The sequence below is a fragment of the Diplodia corticola genome, assembly GCF_001883845.1.
Source record: "Diplodia corticola strain CBS 112549 chromosome Unknown scaffold10, whole genome shotgun sequence".
Classification (NCBI taxonomy): domain Eukaryota; kingdom Fungi; phylum Ascomycota; class Dothideomycetes; order Botryosphaeriales; family Botryosphaeriaceae; genus Diplodia; species Diplodia corticola.
In genome coordinates this window covers 509,408-522,679 of record NW_017971489.1, presented here as the reverse complement: position 1 = coordinate 522,679, position 13,272 = coordinate 509,408, and the positions used below count along the sequence as shown (strand labels likewise).

General features: G+C 57.9%; 4 protein-coding genes across 4 annotated transcripts; 2 read left to right on the top strand and 2 right to left on the bottom strand.

Moving 5' to 3' along the window:
- Positions 1 to 256: 256 nt before the first annotated feature.
- On the top strand, positions 257 to 5,833 carry BKCO1_10000154 (ras gtpase activating protein; the record flags this gene model as incomplete). The annotated part of the gene is made up of 4 exons (XM_020269338.1): positions 257 to 3,311; positions 3,367 to 4,509; positions 4,567 to 4,860; positions 4,902 to 5,833. 4 exons carry the CDS (start codon positions 257 to 259, stop codon positions 5,831 to 5,833), a joined length of 5,424 nt encoding a protein of 1,807 aa, XP_020132982.1.
- Positions 5,834 to 6,598: 765 nt separating this feature from the next.
- BKCO1_10000153 (nudix domain-containing protein) lies at positions 6,599 to 7,997 on the top strand (the record flags this gene model as incomplete). Its single annotated transcript, XM_020269337.1, has 2 exons — positions 6,599 to 7,115; positions 7,258 to 7,997. 2 exons carry the CDS (start codon positions 6,599 to 6,601, stop codon positions 7,995 to 7,997), a joined length of 1,257 nt encoding a protein of 418 aa, XP_020132979.1.
- A 1,696-nt stretch (positions 7,998 to 9,693) lies between these two features.
- BKCO1_10000152 (cystathionine gamma-synthase) lies at positions 9,694 to 10,929 on the bottom strand (the record flags this gene model as incomplete). Its single annotated transcript, XM_020269336.1, has 1 exon — positions 9,694 to 10,929. One exon carries the CDS (start codon positions 10,927 to 10,929, stop codon positions 9,694 to 9,696), a length of 1,236 nt encoding a protein of 411 aa, XP_020132980.1.
- Positions 10,930 to 11,605: 676 nt separating this feature from the next.
- On the bottom strand, positions 11,606 to 12,589 carry BKCO1_10000151 (peptidyl-prolyl cis-trans isomerase; the record flags this gene model as incomplete). The annotated part of the gene is made up of 5 exons (XM_020269335.1): positions 11,606 to 11,798; positions 11,858 to 11,964; positions 12,056 to 12,284; positions 12,341 to 12,357; positions 12,416 to 12,589. The coding sequence occupies 5 exons, from the start codon at positions 12,587 to 12,589 to the stop codon at positions 11,606 to 11,608; spliced, it is 720 nt and encodes a 239-aa protein (XP_020132977.1).
- Positions 12,590 to 13,272: the final 683 nt, after the last annotated feature.

Sequence of the window (13,272 nt, the reverse complement as noted above, 5' to 3'; positions counted from 1 at the left end):
CGTTTTGCGCACGCTGCTCCCGAGTCCACCCCCTTCACCATACCCCCGCCCCCGAAGGTGGCTGCTACCAGCTCGAAGCCCACCTGGCTCTCGCGATTCCCTGCCGCGAGCTTCGGATCCCGGCCTTCCGCGCCTCAGCCCACCGCACATCGGGCCGCCATCTCGAGCCGATCCTCCAACCTCGAGCCGCTCTCGAGGCCAGCAGCTGTGCGACGAGCACTTGTGATGTCCACGCCTTACGATTAATACGATCATCATGTCCAACTCTCCGACCCGCCCGCGCTCCCAGCACCAGGCTTCCTTTCCCAGTCCACTGCGCCAGACGTCAACCGCCTCAAACGGATCCTCGGCACATTCGACCAACGATGCGCCCAGCCGGACGAGCACCGTTTCGTCCGCTTCTAATGGCCAGACCGATTTCCGCAGTGTGCTCAAGAGCCATAGGCGGGGGCTTAGCGAGAATACAAACGTTGTGACCAACCAAGATGCCCTTGGCCACAACCCCGCGGGCACCTACCTTTCCATGCGTTCGAAGCTCCGCCCGCTGGGGCAGGCTCCCGCCAGCCCTCCTTCCTCGCCAGAAAAGGCCCATACTCCAACCCACTCCCGCTCTAAGAGCTATGCGCCGACCAGCTCATCTCCTCCAATCATAGACACGGCCGCTTCGCGCGCGCATCCTCGCTCCCCGAACCTCCCCACCCCACTCTCCCCTCCTGTCCAACTGTCTCCTCCTGTCCAAGATACCCCCCCGCCTCGTGTGCACAACAGATCGCAAAGCTTGGATCCTTCAAATGCGCCTCACCTCCATCGTGCTGCATCTCCCACCTCTGGAATGGACGGTTCAACGTCACCAACCAAGCGCTTTTCGATGGCGCTGTCCCGGGCAGACTCAGTCAGAGCGCCTGCGCGAGAGCGTCCGAAATCTGTGCATTTCACCCCTCAGCTGGAACATCCCGACCTCAAGGGGTTGGAGAGGTCGTCTACGGCACAGCTGAGGACTCTATCCAAGTTCGGCGCCAGTGGCGATGAAGAGTTTACCATCAAGTCACCCGAGGAGGAAGTTGTTGGTATGCATGGACGGCGCAGACTGCAGCGAGGCATCTCTACGCGTGGCAAGAAAGTTCAATCTGGCTGGGCCACCAGGACATGGATGGATCAGCAACGGCAGTTCCTGCAAGCATACGAATACTTGTGTCATATTGGTGAGGCCAAGGAGTGGATTGAGGACATCATTGATAAGCCCATCCCAGCTATCGTACAGCTCGAGGAGGCGTTGCGCGATGGCGTCACCCTGGCAGAAATCGTTCAAGCTCTAAATCATGACAAGCCCGTCAGGATCTTCCGACACCCGAAACTACAATTCCGTCACTCGGACAATATTGCGCTTTTCTTCCGGCTCTTGCACGATGTTGAGTTGCCCGAACTCTTCCGCTTCGAGCTTGTGGACTTGTACGAAAAAAAGAATATTCCGAAGGTCATCTATTGCATCCATGCGCTGTCCTGGCTCCTCTACCGCAAAGGCATAGTCGATTTCCGGATCGGAAACCTGGTGGGTCAACTTCAGTTCGAGGACCATGAACTGGAGGAGATGCAGAAGGGACTGGATAAATCTGGTGTCAGCATGCCCAACTTCTCTGGAATGAGCGCTAATTTTGGCGAACCGGAGCCCGAGCCTGAACCGGTCGAGACCGAGGAGGAACGTATTCAGCGTGAACTTGCGGAATACGAAGACGTCGTTGTTGATCTCCAGGCTCAGATCCGAGGAGCCATGGAGCGCATGCGTCTTGGGGAATTCATGCAGGCCCTGTGGGATAACGAAGACTGGATCGTTGATCTCCAATCCAGAATTCGAGGAGATTTCTCAAGGCAAATTGCCGAGTACAAAATGGACATGCGGAGATTCGCGGTAAATCTACAGAGTGCTAGCAGGGGCTTCATTGTACGTTCGCAGAAGCAAAACAACGAGCAATACTGGCACAACAAGGAGAAGGAGGTTGTGACTATCCAAAGCCTTGTCCGCGCACGCAAGGCTAGAGCCGAGGTCCAGCATACCAAGACATGCGTCAAGCACCATGAACCCGGAATCAGGTCATTCCAAGCCGCCATCCGGGGAGCGCTGAAGCGGAGAGACGTTGCCGACCAGTACGAGGCGACTCAAGAAGCAGCAGCAGGTGTAACGGAGCTGCAAGCCGCGATTCGAGGTGCCCTCCTGCGCAAATTCATCGAAGATCAACTTGCCGACTTGCAGGACGCCGAGACCGCAATCCAAGCCTTCCAATCTGCTGTTCGCGGCGCACTCCTACGCAACAAGGTGGCAGATCAGCTTGCTGGCATTCAGGATGCCGAGGTCAGCATCCAGGCCTTGCAGTCTGCCATTCGTGGCGCCCTTTTGCGCAAGCAGATGGACGATCAGTGGGCGGCTACGCAAGAGGCCGGAAACCAAATCGAGCTCCTCCAAGCTCTCACCCGCGGCATGTTGATCCGAAAGTCTCAGCGTGCCGAGCAGGACAACCTGCGCCAGCAGGAGGCTGTCTTCACAATGCTGCAGGGAGCTATTCGCGGAGCTGCTGCGAGGGCCCAAACTTCGCAACTGGTTGACGATCTGTCGAGTGAAGAAGCTCACTGGGAGCAGCTGCAGGCTGCCGCTCGTGGCAATGCGCTCCGCAGCTCAATGGATCAGCTCCGCGAAAGCCTTGCCTCATGCACGGACGAGACCGTTGAACTTCAATCTGCCGCTCGTGGTGCAAAGACAAGAGCTGACGTTGCGGAGACACTGAATGCGTTGGCGGAGCAAGAGGAGGTGATCCTGGATTTGCAGTCGGCAATCAGGGGTCAGCTCCTCCGACAGAAGTACCAGGCGGACCTCGATGCTCTTGAAGCTGCAACCTCAAGTATTACCGAGTTCCAGTCCGCGGCACGTGGTCTTGCCGCCCGGAACGAGACGTACGACACCCTCTGTGCCCTTGCAGAGAATGAAGAACAGGTTACCGAACTTCAGGCCCTGACCCGGGCGATGCTTTCTCGAGCGAAAATTGGTACCCTGCTTATGGAACTGGAGCCTGAGGAAGAAGCGATTTGCGAGCTCCAGTCTCTGGCGCGTGGCAAGCTGATCAGGACTCGCTTTCAGGAAAAGCAAAAGTTCTACAGAGAGAACATGGAAAAGGTTATCAAAGTTCAAAGCTTCGTTCGGGGTCGTCAGCAGGGCGAGGCCTACAAGAGTCTCACCAGTGGAAAAAACCCGCCCGTCAGCACCGTCAAGAACTTTGTCCACTTGCTCAACGACAGCGATATCGACTTTGACGAGGAGATTGGTAAGTACAGGGTTCGCCCCGTTGGGACTATAACAACATACTGACTTGACCACAGAGTTCGAACGTCTGCGAAAGACGGTTGTTCAACACATTCGCCAGAACGAGATGGCCGAGCAATACATTGATCAGCTGGACATCAAGATCGCTCTCCTTGTGCGCAACAAAATCACCCTTGATGAGGTCGTAAAGCACCAGAGGCATTTCGGTGGCCATGTCGGAAACCTCCTGACCAACAAAGAGCTGGCCTCCAAGGACCCTTTCGATCTCAGAGCACTGAACAAGAATTCCAGAAGGAAGCTGGAGCACTACCAGGAATTTTTCTTCATCCTGCAGACCCAGCCCCAGTATCTCGCACGCCTATTCAAGAAGCTTCGTGACCAGGGACTGGCCGAGAAGGAGAGCAAACGGGTTGAGCTCCTCATCATGGGTCTTTTCGGATTCGCCCAGAAGAGGAGAGAGGAGTACTATCTTCTCAAGCTGATTGCTCGGTCAATCAAGGAGGAGGTCGACATGTGTGGTTCCGTCCAAGACTACCTGCGTGGGAATTTCTTTTGGAGCAAGGTCTTGGCCAATTATATCCGAACTCCACGAGACAGAAAGTATCTGCGGGAGCTGCTCGGACCGTTGATCAAGGAGAACATCATGGAGAACGAGGCGCTCGATCTGGAGAGTGATCCGCTCCAAATCTACCGGTCGGCCATCAACAACGAAGAGCTCAGGACGGGCCGACGCAGTCGCAGGATGCCAGATGTACCCCGTGAAGAAGCGATCCGAGACCCAGAAACTCGTGAAACTTTCATCCGCCATCTGCAGGATCTGCGCGACATCGCTGATCAGTTCTTTGCCAGTATGGAGGAGCTTCTCCACAAGATGCCGTACGGTATGCGCTATGTTGCTCAACAGCAACACGAGGCCCTGTGTAAGAAGTTCCCCCACGACGAGCCACAGTACGTTCTCCAAATCATTGGACATTGGCTCTGGAAAACCTACCTGCAGCCGGCTCTGGTGCAGCCTGAAACCTGGGGTGTCATTGACCGCGGCCTCTCGCCGCTTCAAAAGAGGAATCTCGGTGAGGTGGCCAAGGTGGTTGGCCAGGTTGCAGCTGGAAGACATTTTGGTGGCGACAACATCTATCTTCAACCGTTGAACAGTTACATCACAGAAGCAATCAGCCGGCTTGAAGAAATATGGACAACCCGTAAGTTTGCTCGTTCTGTGCCGGGCTTGATGTTCTGACCAAACTGATTTTCTCCAGTCATCACCATTCGCCCGGCTGAACGCCAGTTCGATATCGACGAGTTCAATGATCTCTACAGCACTCAGAAGCCTACTCTGTACATCAAGCTTTCGGACATATTTGGTATTCATCAGCTCGTCGCCTCGGACCTCCCCTCGATTTGCATTGCGCAAGACGACATTCCACTGCGGGAGTTACTCCGCGAGCTGGGCAGTGCAAAGGGCAACGAGCACGAGTTGTCTAGCGTCAACGCAAATGAGATCAGTCTCACTCTGAACCCCAAGTTCCACGAAGTTGAAGGCGAGTGCTCCCGTTCGTTCAAAGGGTTCTTGAGAAATTCTAACTCTTCGCAGATGCCGATGCACCAATCAGGGCCTTGTATATGGAGACGAAGCGTTGTGTCCTGTACATCATCCGTATTCAGACCGGACCGGATCTTTTGAGCATCATGGTCAAGCCGGTGACGGATGAGGATGAGGATCGCTGGGCGGAACTTATCCAGGAGGAAATCATCCCTGACAACAACAGGCAGCGCTCGGCCTATACGGACACGGCGTCCCCTCTGATCGACATTGCCTCGCTCAGCTACACGGAACTCAAGCGTACTGCGCTCGAGAACATCATGACTCTTGAGCACACTGGTCGCATCGATCGCCACAACCGGTACCAGGACCTGCTTAACGAGATTGCCATTGATATCCGCACCAAGCATCGTCGCCGCGTCCAGCGCAGCCGGGAAATGGAGAACATCAGGGCGACACTGAACGCTCTGGACTCCAAGTCGGAGTGGCTGGACAGCCAGCTCAAATCGTACAACAACTACATTGAGCAAGCCATGGTGACGCTGCAGAGCAAAAAGGGCAAGAAGCGGTTCCTTCTTCCTTTCACGAAGCAGTACAACCACGAGCGTGAGCTGCAGAGGCGAGGTCAAGTGCCGAAGTTCGGGTCGTTCAAGTATTCGGCTCGGGCTCTCGGCGAGAAGGGAGTGTTGGTCGAGTGGCGAGGGTACACGGACAAGGACCGTGGTTGGGAGAAGACCAACATCACCATCTCCAGCGACCAGGTCGGTATCTTCCTCGTCGAGGGGTCGGTGGGAAGCATGATGATACCTGGGGCCAGCGCCGTGATCCCGCTCGACGATCTCCTGCAGGCGCAGTTCGAGAACAAACAGTTCATCCACCTGTTTGGGGGCGAGGAAGCGGGAGCTCAGGGGTCGCTCAAGCTTAATGTTAATCTCCTCTTGCACCTGGTGTTCAAGAAGTTCTACAGAGATGGCGGATCTTGAGGGGATGATCTTGTCACGCCTTTCCTTTCTTACGACGGGCGTCGTTTTTTCTTTGCTCGTTCCTGAAGTCCATTACAGTGGACGAATACCCCAACAGGCACTGTTAGCCCGCACACATACCCATTTCTTTCGTCTACTTCTTCTCCGCACCGGTTCTGGAGGCTCGTTATCTGCTTGACGTTTGGGCATTCTGCATGACATGAGCTCTGAGGAGCGCAATGGTGTTTGAAGTCTTGTTTCTGTTTGCTTTTTTGGGCGGGCTGGTGGAGTCAGGGTATAGAATGTATGTACGCGCACATGTGCATGACCTATCGCCGATATACTTTTATCGCTCCAACCCGGGGCGCAGCAAAAGCCTGATGTACTTGTCTAATGGGTCAATTATGAACAAGACACTAGCCAATGGTCCGACTCCAGATCTGCATGACGTAGACGTCGATAAGCGAGCCGTAGACGCCAGGGCAACCTCGGCTCAATCCTAAGCCCCCCCCGCAACCACCTGCCAATGGATCTCACTACGCCGACGCGTACTGGCCGAGAACTTCGGTAGCCATGCGCTTCTCCGCCTCCCGTGGACTGAGGCAGCACCGCTTCTTAAACCCTTTACGACCTTCAGCCATCAACCGAGCCTGTGCTGCGCTCTCGACCTTCGCCTCAACCCGTCCACACTGCACCCTACTACTACCACGACGACAACCATCCACGCCGTATCACAACGCACCCAGGCAGTCCTCCTCCTCCTCCTCCCCCTCGCCATCGTCATTCATGGCACCATCAACCCCCTCAACAACATCCCAATCCCGAAACGTTTCTTCTTCATCCTCTCCTCCCTCCCCCTCCTCCTCCTCCCCACCACCACCACCACCACCACCCAATAAAAACCCCAACAAGCCCTCCCCCGCCCCTCCCCGCCCCTCCTCCTCCATCCTCCTGCTCTCCCCGACCAACGAAGTCCTCCTCCTGCACCGCGTGCAGACGTCGTCGTCCTTCCCTTCGGCCCACGTCTTCCCCGGCGGCAACTGCGAGGCCTTTCACGACGGGGAGCTGCCGGACGTCGGGAGCGAGGGGAGGCACGCCGACGGGCCGGCGTATCGGTGGGCGGGGGTGAGGGAGTGTTTTGAGGAGAGCGGGATTTTGTTGGTGAAGGATAGTGGGAATGGCGGGGGGGAAGGGGGAGGGATGGTGGAAGAGGGGGTGAGGGAGAGGGCGAGGAAGGAGGTGCATGGGGGGACGAGGAGGTTTGGGGATGTGTTGGCCGAGTGGGGGGTAGTGGGGGATGTTGGTGAGTTTTTTTTTCTTTCCTTTTTTTTTTGAAATGTTGTTTTGGAGAGAAGAGAAGGTGGGATGTAGGGTATTTCTTTTCCAAGGGAGGGGAGATGGGACTTGCAGACACCGCATCGCTCACCATTGCAATCATCTCACAGACAACCTCATCCCCTTCACGCGCTGGATCACGCCCACCAACGCCCCCAAGCGCTTCACCACCCAGATGTACCTCTACCTCATGCCGCTAGCTCCGGAAACCCCTCCCTCCAGCCCAACCACAACAACAACAACAACAACGACACCGACGGGCGCCGCCCCCCTCCCCCTCCCCCTCCCCCTCACCCACGAAGCCGTCATCCCCCTCCCCACGCCCGACGGCGGCGTCGAGCACACCGCCGCGCGCTTCCTCCCCGCCCACGCCTGGCTCGACCTCGCCCGCGCCGGCGACATCATCCTCTTCCCCCCGCAATTCTTCCTACTCCACCTCGTCGCCCAGCACGTCTGCAGCACACCCCCATCATCTCCATCTCCATCTCCATCTTCATCGTCTCCATCTCCATCTCCATCTCCATCATCACCACCTCAACCCCGCTCCCTCCTCCAACGCCAACGCGACTCCCTCCTCTCCTTCGTCCGCGAGGGGGGCTGGGGCGAGAAATGCATCTCCCCGGCCGTGGTCGGCGGGGGCAGGCGCAAGAGCGACGGGCGGGTCGTGCTGGCGCTGGATAAGCCTGGGTGGGAGCTGGAAGGGAGCGGGCGGGAGGGGGTGAGGGAATACGTCGTGTTGGTGGATTTTAGAAGGGAGGGGCCGAGGAGGGTGGAGGTGGGGTTGAGGAGCGAGGTTTTGGCTGAGGATAGGGAGAGGGAGAGGGAGAGGGTGGGGGAGGGGAAATTGTGAAGGGGTTCGGTTGTAAGGAGGGAGGGAGGTCGGTTGTAGGGAGGGAGAAAGGGGGGGAGGGGGGAGGTTTTGAGTTGATGGTATGTGGAGATTGTTAACAGTTGGAGAATTGGGGGTGGGGAGGGGGAGAGGCCTTGGACGTTTTGGTGTATTTCCCGATGTATAGGGCTTTTACCAGGCTAGAGCGGAGAAAGATTGGAGAGCATGAGCATCGTGGGATGGTTTCGCCGTCTTATTGCCTAACGGCCAGAAGTTGGATAGTCAGATCTCCCTACCTACATGCACACACAAGCCCAGCCCAGCCAAGACTTGCAGCCAAGACCGGCGCAGAAGATATGCAGCAGGGTACGTGCGGGCCAACTGCGCGCCCAAACTTTGACTCGCCTTCATCTTCAAACGTCGTGCCAAGGGGTTGGCGCAGACACGTGGCGATGCAGGGTCCTTTCTTTTTCGGGTTGCCCTGTGTGGCGCGCGGTCCGAATAGCCCATCGTACTGGAAGCGAATGAATGGAGACGTCCAGAGTTGGTCGTCAACGTGGAGATTCACCGTTTGAACCAAATGTGATTCCAGAGATGTATGTCAACTAAAACTAGGGGAGGGGCGATATATCAATGTCGCGGACGCGACAGCTTTCAAGAGATGAGTCGATGCATAAGAAAGATAGGCATGTGGCCCCTTTCAAATGCTTTAAATATCAGCATTTAAGAACAGCTATATGGAATTTTGGCGTTGCTTTTTCTTTTCTTTTCTAAGAGCTGTAAATTATTCCAGGATAAATTTACGGGAATATATCTTTATATTGTAGGTTGAAGCACTTCTCCGGAAGTAGCCTTGGACGGTTTATTTTGGTATTACTATACAGAAGAGGGCTTTCGTTCTCATAAACATGGCATATTTAAGATAAGAGACCAACGCTAGCTATAAGTATTGTTGACCTTAATATAAAATTCGGTACGTACAGTACGTTACTAAAAGTAAAATCTATCGTGACCTACTATAGGGAAGCATCGAGAGTAGCTGGATGGCTTACTAGGGTTACGTAGCGCATATTCCTTTACCTCCAATCTCTGAACCGAGCCTGGGCTATCGCTAGTCGCAATGAAGCGGGAACCTTAAGGGCCGTACGAGGATGTAGTCGAAAATAGCAGTATCTTGTGCAAGCTTTGGCGGTGAGATCGCCTGCCGGTTAGATTTCCGATTATGAGATGGTGATAGCAAAGCAACACGAGAGGTGCGACCTATCTCAATCGCCTCATTAGTCCAGGAAAAGGTTTCTAGCTTTTCAGTCCTAACCTGAAGATGGTTGATCCATCGTGTCCCACAAACGGAAGCTGTCCATTGGTGTGAACAAAATCACGTAAATGGTTGGACACGTTGGTAAAGGACGTCAAGGCCGACCACACCCACAAACCAACGTCCGTCGACGAAAAAAAGACCGATTCATCACCAGAGAAACAGGTGACTTGTCGCGTCTGCGCTATCGCCAAGTTGGACCCGGCATTGGCCTAGTTGAGAGAGATAGCTCGAGGTCTTGGGCCACGGTCGTCGAGGCTATGTAGGTCTTTCTATCTGTCTCTAAATTCCTGCTATCTGATGCACGACACTAATAATCTGAGATAAATGACAATCGCAACATTCGATCTCAGAACAGACATACAGCACACCCCATAAGGACACACTACACGTTCTACGCATCTACGCCTTTGCCTTCTCCTCAGCCAACGCCTTGAATCCGGCCTCGAGATCGTCTCTCAAGTCCTCCCAGCTCTCGATACCAATAGAAAAGCGGAGCAGGGTGGGATCCACGCTCTTGTCGCTCATGCGGCGCCACTCGACCAAGCTCTCGACGCCGCCCAAGCTGGTGGCATGATGGAAGAGCTTGAGCTTGCTGGGCAGCTTCCTCGCCTCCTCCTCGCCACGCATCCACACGGCGAAGACGGGCCCAAACCCATTGGGCATCTGCCTCTTCAGCCAGCCGTCCGCGAGGTCCTCCGCCTGCAAGCTCGCGTGCACGACCTTGCTCGCCACCGCGGCCACGGGGCTCCGGGCGTCGTCGCTCACGAGGTTCTCATGCAACCACCTGACGAGGCGCTCGGCGTTGCGGCTCTGGGCCTGCACGCGCAGCTGCAGCGTGCGCAGGCTGCGCACGCCGAGCCAGCCCTCGAGGCTCCCCATGACGCTGCCGAGGAAGACGCGCTCGTTCCACAGGCCCCAGAACCAATCCTCGCGCCGCTCGGGCACGACGAGCACGCCGCACAGCATGTCGCTGTGGCCGCCGACGTACTTGGTGCCGCTGTGCATGACGACGTCGGCGCCCAGCGCGAGCGGGTCCTGCAGTCCCGGCGGGCCAAACGTCGAGTCTATCGACAAGAAGGCGCCGCGGGCGTGCGCCTTCGCCGCAAAGGCCGCGATGTCGTACGCCGCGCCCGTCGGGTTCAGCGGCGTCTCGACGTGCACGACGTCGCCCTCGCCCAGGCCCGCGGCGTCCCACGTCGCCTCGTCGTGCAGGTCCGCCGTCCGGAGCCCGTGCATCTTGGTGTGCAGCGCCAGCACGCCGTGGCAGCCGTGGTAGCCGCCCAGCCCGTCGTGCCCGATGGCCACCACGTTCGGCCGCAGGTACACCATCAGCGCGTGGAAGGCCGACAGGCCCGACGTGTACGTCAGCGCCCGCCCGCCCGTCAGCTCCGACAGCAGCGCCTCCAGGCGCGTCGTGTTGGGCGCCGACAGCCGGCTGTAGACGGGCGGTATGTCGGTCGAGGGCGGCGGCCCGTCCGTCTCCAGCTCGGTGGCCGGCCGCAGCTCGGCCGGGTCGTGCTTGTAGCGGAACGTCGTCGATACGTGCATCGCGGGCGCCACGTCGGTCCCCTTGTTGAGCCAGTCGTCGCCGTGGATGGCCAGCGTGGCCGGGTCGTAGGTTGTGGGAGGCGTCATTGTTGCTTCGGTGTCGAGTCGGGCGGGAAGGAAGGAAGTCCGAAAGAAAGCGAATTGGCCGGCCACGCAAGGCTTGGACGGCGGCTGTTGAAGCGTGGCCGTTGGCGATTTAAGCAGCGAGAAGGGTGGTGGTTGAGAGATGGAAATTCGTATGAGTCGAACCCGTCGAACCCGTCGAAGGCGGGAATTGGAAGCGCGCGCGCGCGCCTGCCCCACCGCCCGATGACGGAATCGCATGATTCATCTGCCCATGACCCTGAGGATCGGCCACACGGCAATTGGAGGAAAAAGTCACGTCGGTCTGCCGATGCGGACGGTAGGTGGAGTCGGACATGACTTGTGGCCGTCGAGAGGGGGATGTGGTGTCGAGGCCACTGATCAGGGGAGGTCAGCCCGCCGCAGCCCGCAGAAGAGGGCGCATCGGTCGCGACAATGCATGCAAATGCGTGCGTACACACGCGAACGCATTCGAAGAGCGCACCGTGGAGTGGAAAAAGATGGCAAATGACAGCAGAGATCGTGTTGTTATTGGTCACCAGGATCGCTACTAATCTAACCGCCACTTTTTGCTGCTACCCCGCAGCCCCGCCAGCTGCCCCTCACTACATGGTGATTCTTCAACGGGCTAAGCAACGGCTCGTCATCTCATAGCATCGTCACAGTGAAAGCAAGCCGTTTACTGCTGGCCCGACTTGACGATGGCGGGGGCCTTCCTGTACTTGATGGCGCCAGAGCCGCTGCCGCAGGCCTCGATGGCCTTGACGACCCTGTACGACTCGACGTCACCGTCGGGAACGGAGCCGAAGACGACGTGCTTGCCGTCCAACCACGAGGTGACGACGGTGGTGACGAAGAACTGCGAGCCGTTGCTGTGGCAAAAGGGTTAGCCTCTTTCTCAATTGGGTGGGGCGGGGCTGTGTCTCCTTACGTGTTGGGGCCAGCGTTAGCCATGGAGAGGAGGAAAGGCTTGGAGTGCTGGAGCTTGAAGTTCTCGTCGGCGAACTTCTCGCCGTAGATGGACTTGCCACCAGTGCCCTGCGCAGCCGTCAGTATCGCGCCTTGACCAGCGACGCAGCGATGACGCCATCGTCGTCGCGGTTGTGAGGGAGCAACGGGAGGCACGTACGTTGCCGCGGGTGAAGTCGCCACCCTGGAGCATGAACTGGGGGATCACGCGGTGGAACTTGGAGCCCTGGTAGCCGAAGCCCTTCTCGCCGGTGCACAGGGCGCGGAAGTTCTCGGCGGTCTTGGGGACGACATCGTCGAAGAGCTCGAAGTTGATGCGGCCGGCCTGCTCCTTGACGGCGCCGGTCGACGTGACGTTGCCCTTGGAGTCAACCTGGACCTCAGGGCCCCTGGAGAGATGCGGTCAGCAGCACGTCGCGGTCAATGCGGCGCGGCGACAACTTACTCCCACTCGCAGTCGAACTGCAAGCAACGGTTAGCGACAGCAGCAGCAGAGGGCGCGAGGGCGGGGAGGACGTACGAAGACGTTGATACCCATGTTTGCTGATGAAGCGTGGAAGTTTCTAATGGAAGAGGGTGTGGATTGGGTGAAGCGGTGGAGTGGTGTGTTGAAGAAGAAGCGGGAGGAGGGGCCTTTGGAGGGGTAGAAAATACGTGGAACGGAGCAGCCCCGCCTCGGGAGGAACGCGGCCATGGTCTGCGGCGCTTCGGGTTTAGCGGTTAGGGCACGTGAGGAGAAAAGTGAGACGCCTTGGGCTGCTGCGCAACGCCTGCGGAGGGCTGTGCCTGCCTCTGCAAGCTCTGCCCTAATGCACATCCGTCGTCATGGTGGGGAAACCGAGGCTGACCAAGCCGGCGAGCCTGCGCAGGACGACGGTGGCCGCGGGCGATCGGAGAGCTCAGAGCTGGCTGGAGCTCCCCAGGCGCAGCAGCCGGCGGCTGTGGGAGGGCTGGACACGTACCGATGCAGCTGGGAGCGGGCTTGATGGATGCGAGTGCGTTGGACGGAGCTCGATGGAGCTTGCGGCGGGCGATTGAGAGCAATTGAGGACGCTGCGCGACAGGCGATGGGTGGGAATCGTCGAGCTGCGCTTCTCTCAGAAGACTCGCAGAGCACTGACGCAGCCGATGGCATCGCCGGCGCCGAGCAACATTCCACCGCCAGTCACGTGACAGTCGCCATCCGCCTCTCGCACCACCCACCAGCCGCGGCTGCGGGCCGCGCGCACGCTGTGCTGACCGGCCATTTCTCACCGCTCTGCTCGGGCAGTCGAACGAGACATCACGTGCAGAGTCGAGACTCCCGTGCCGTCCGGGCGCGGCCAGGGTGCGGTACCGGGAACGGCGGTCGGGCATCCAAGCCCCGGTTGAGCGTCA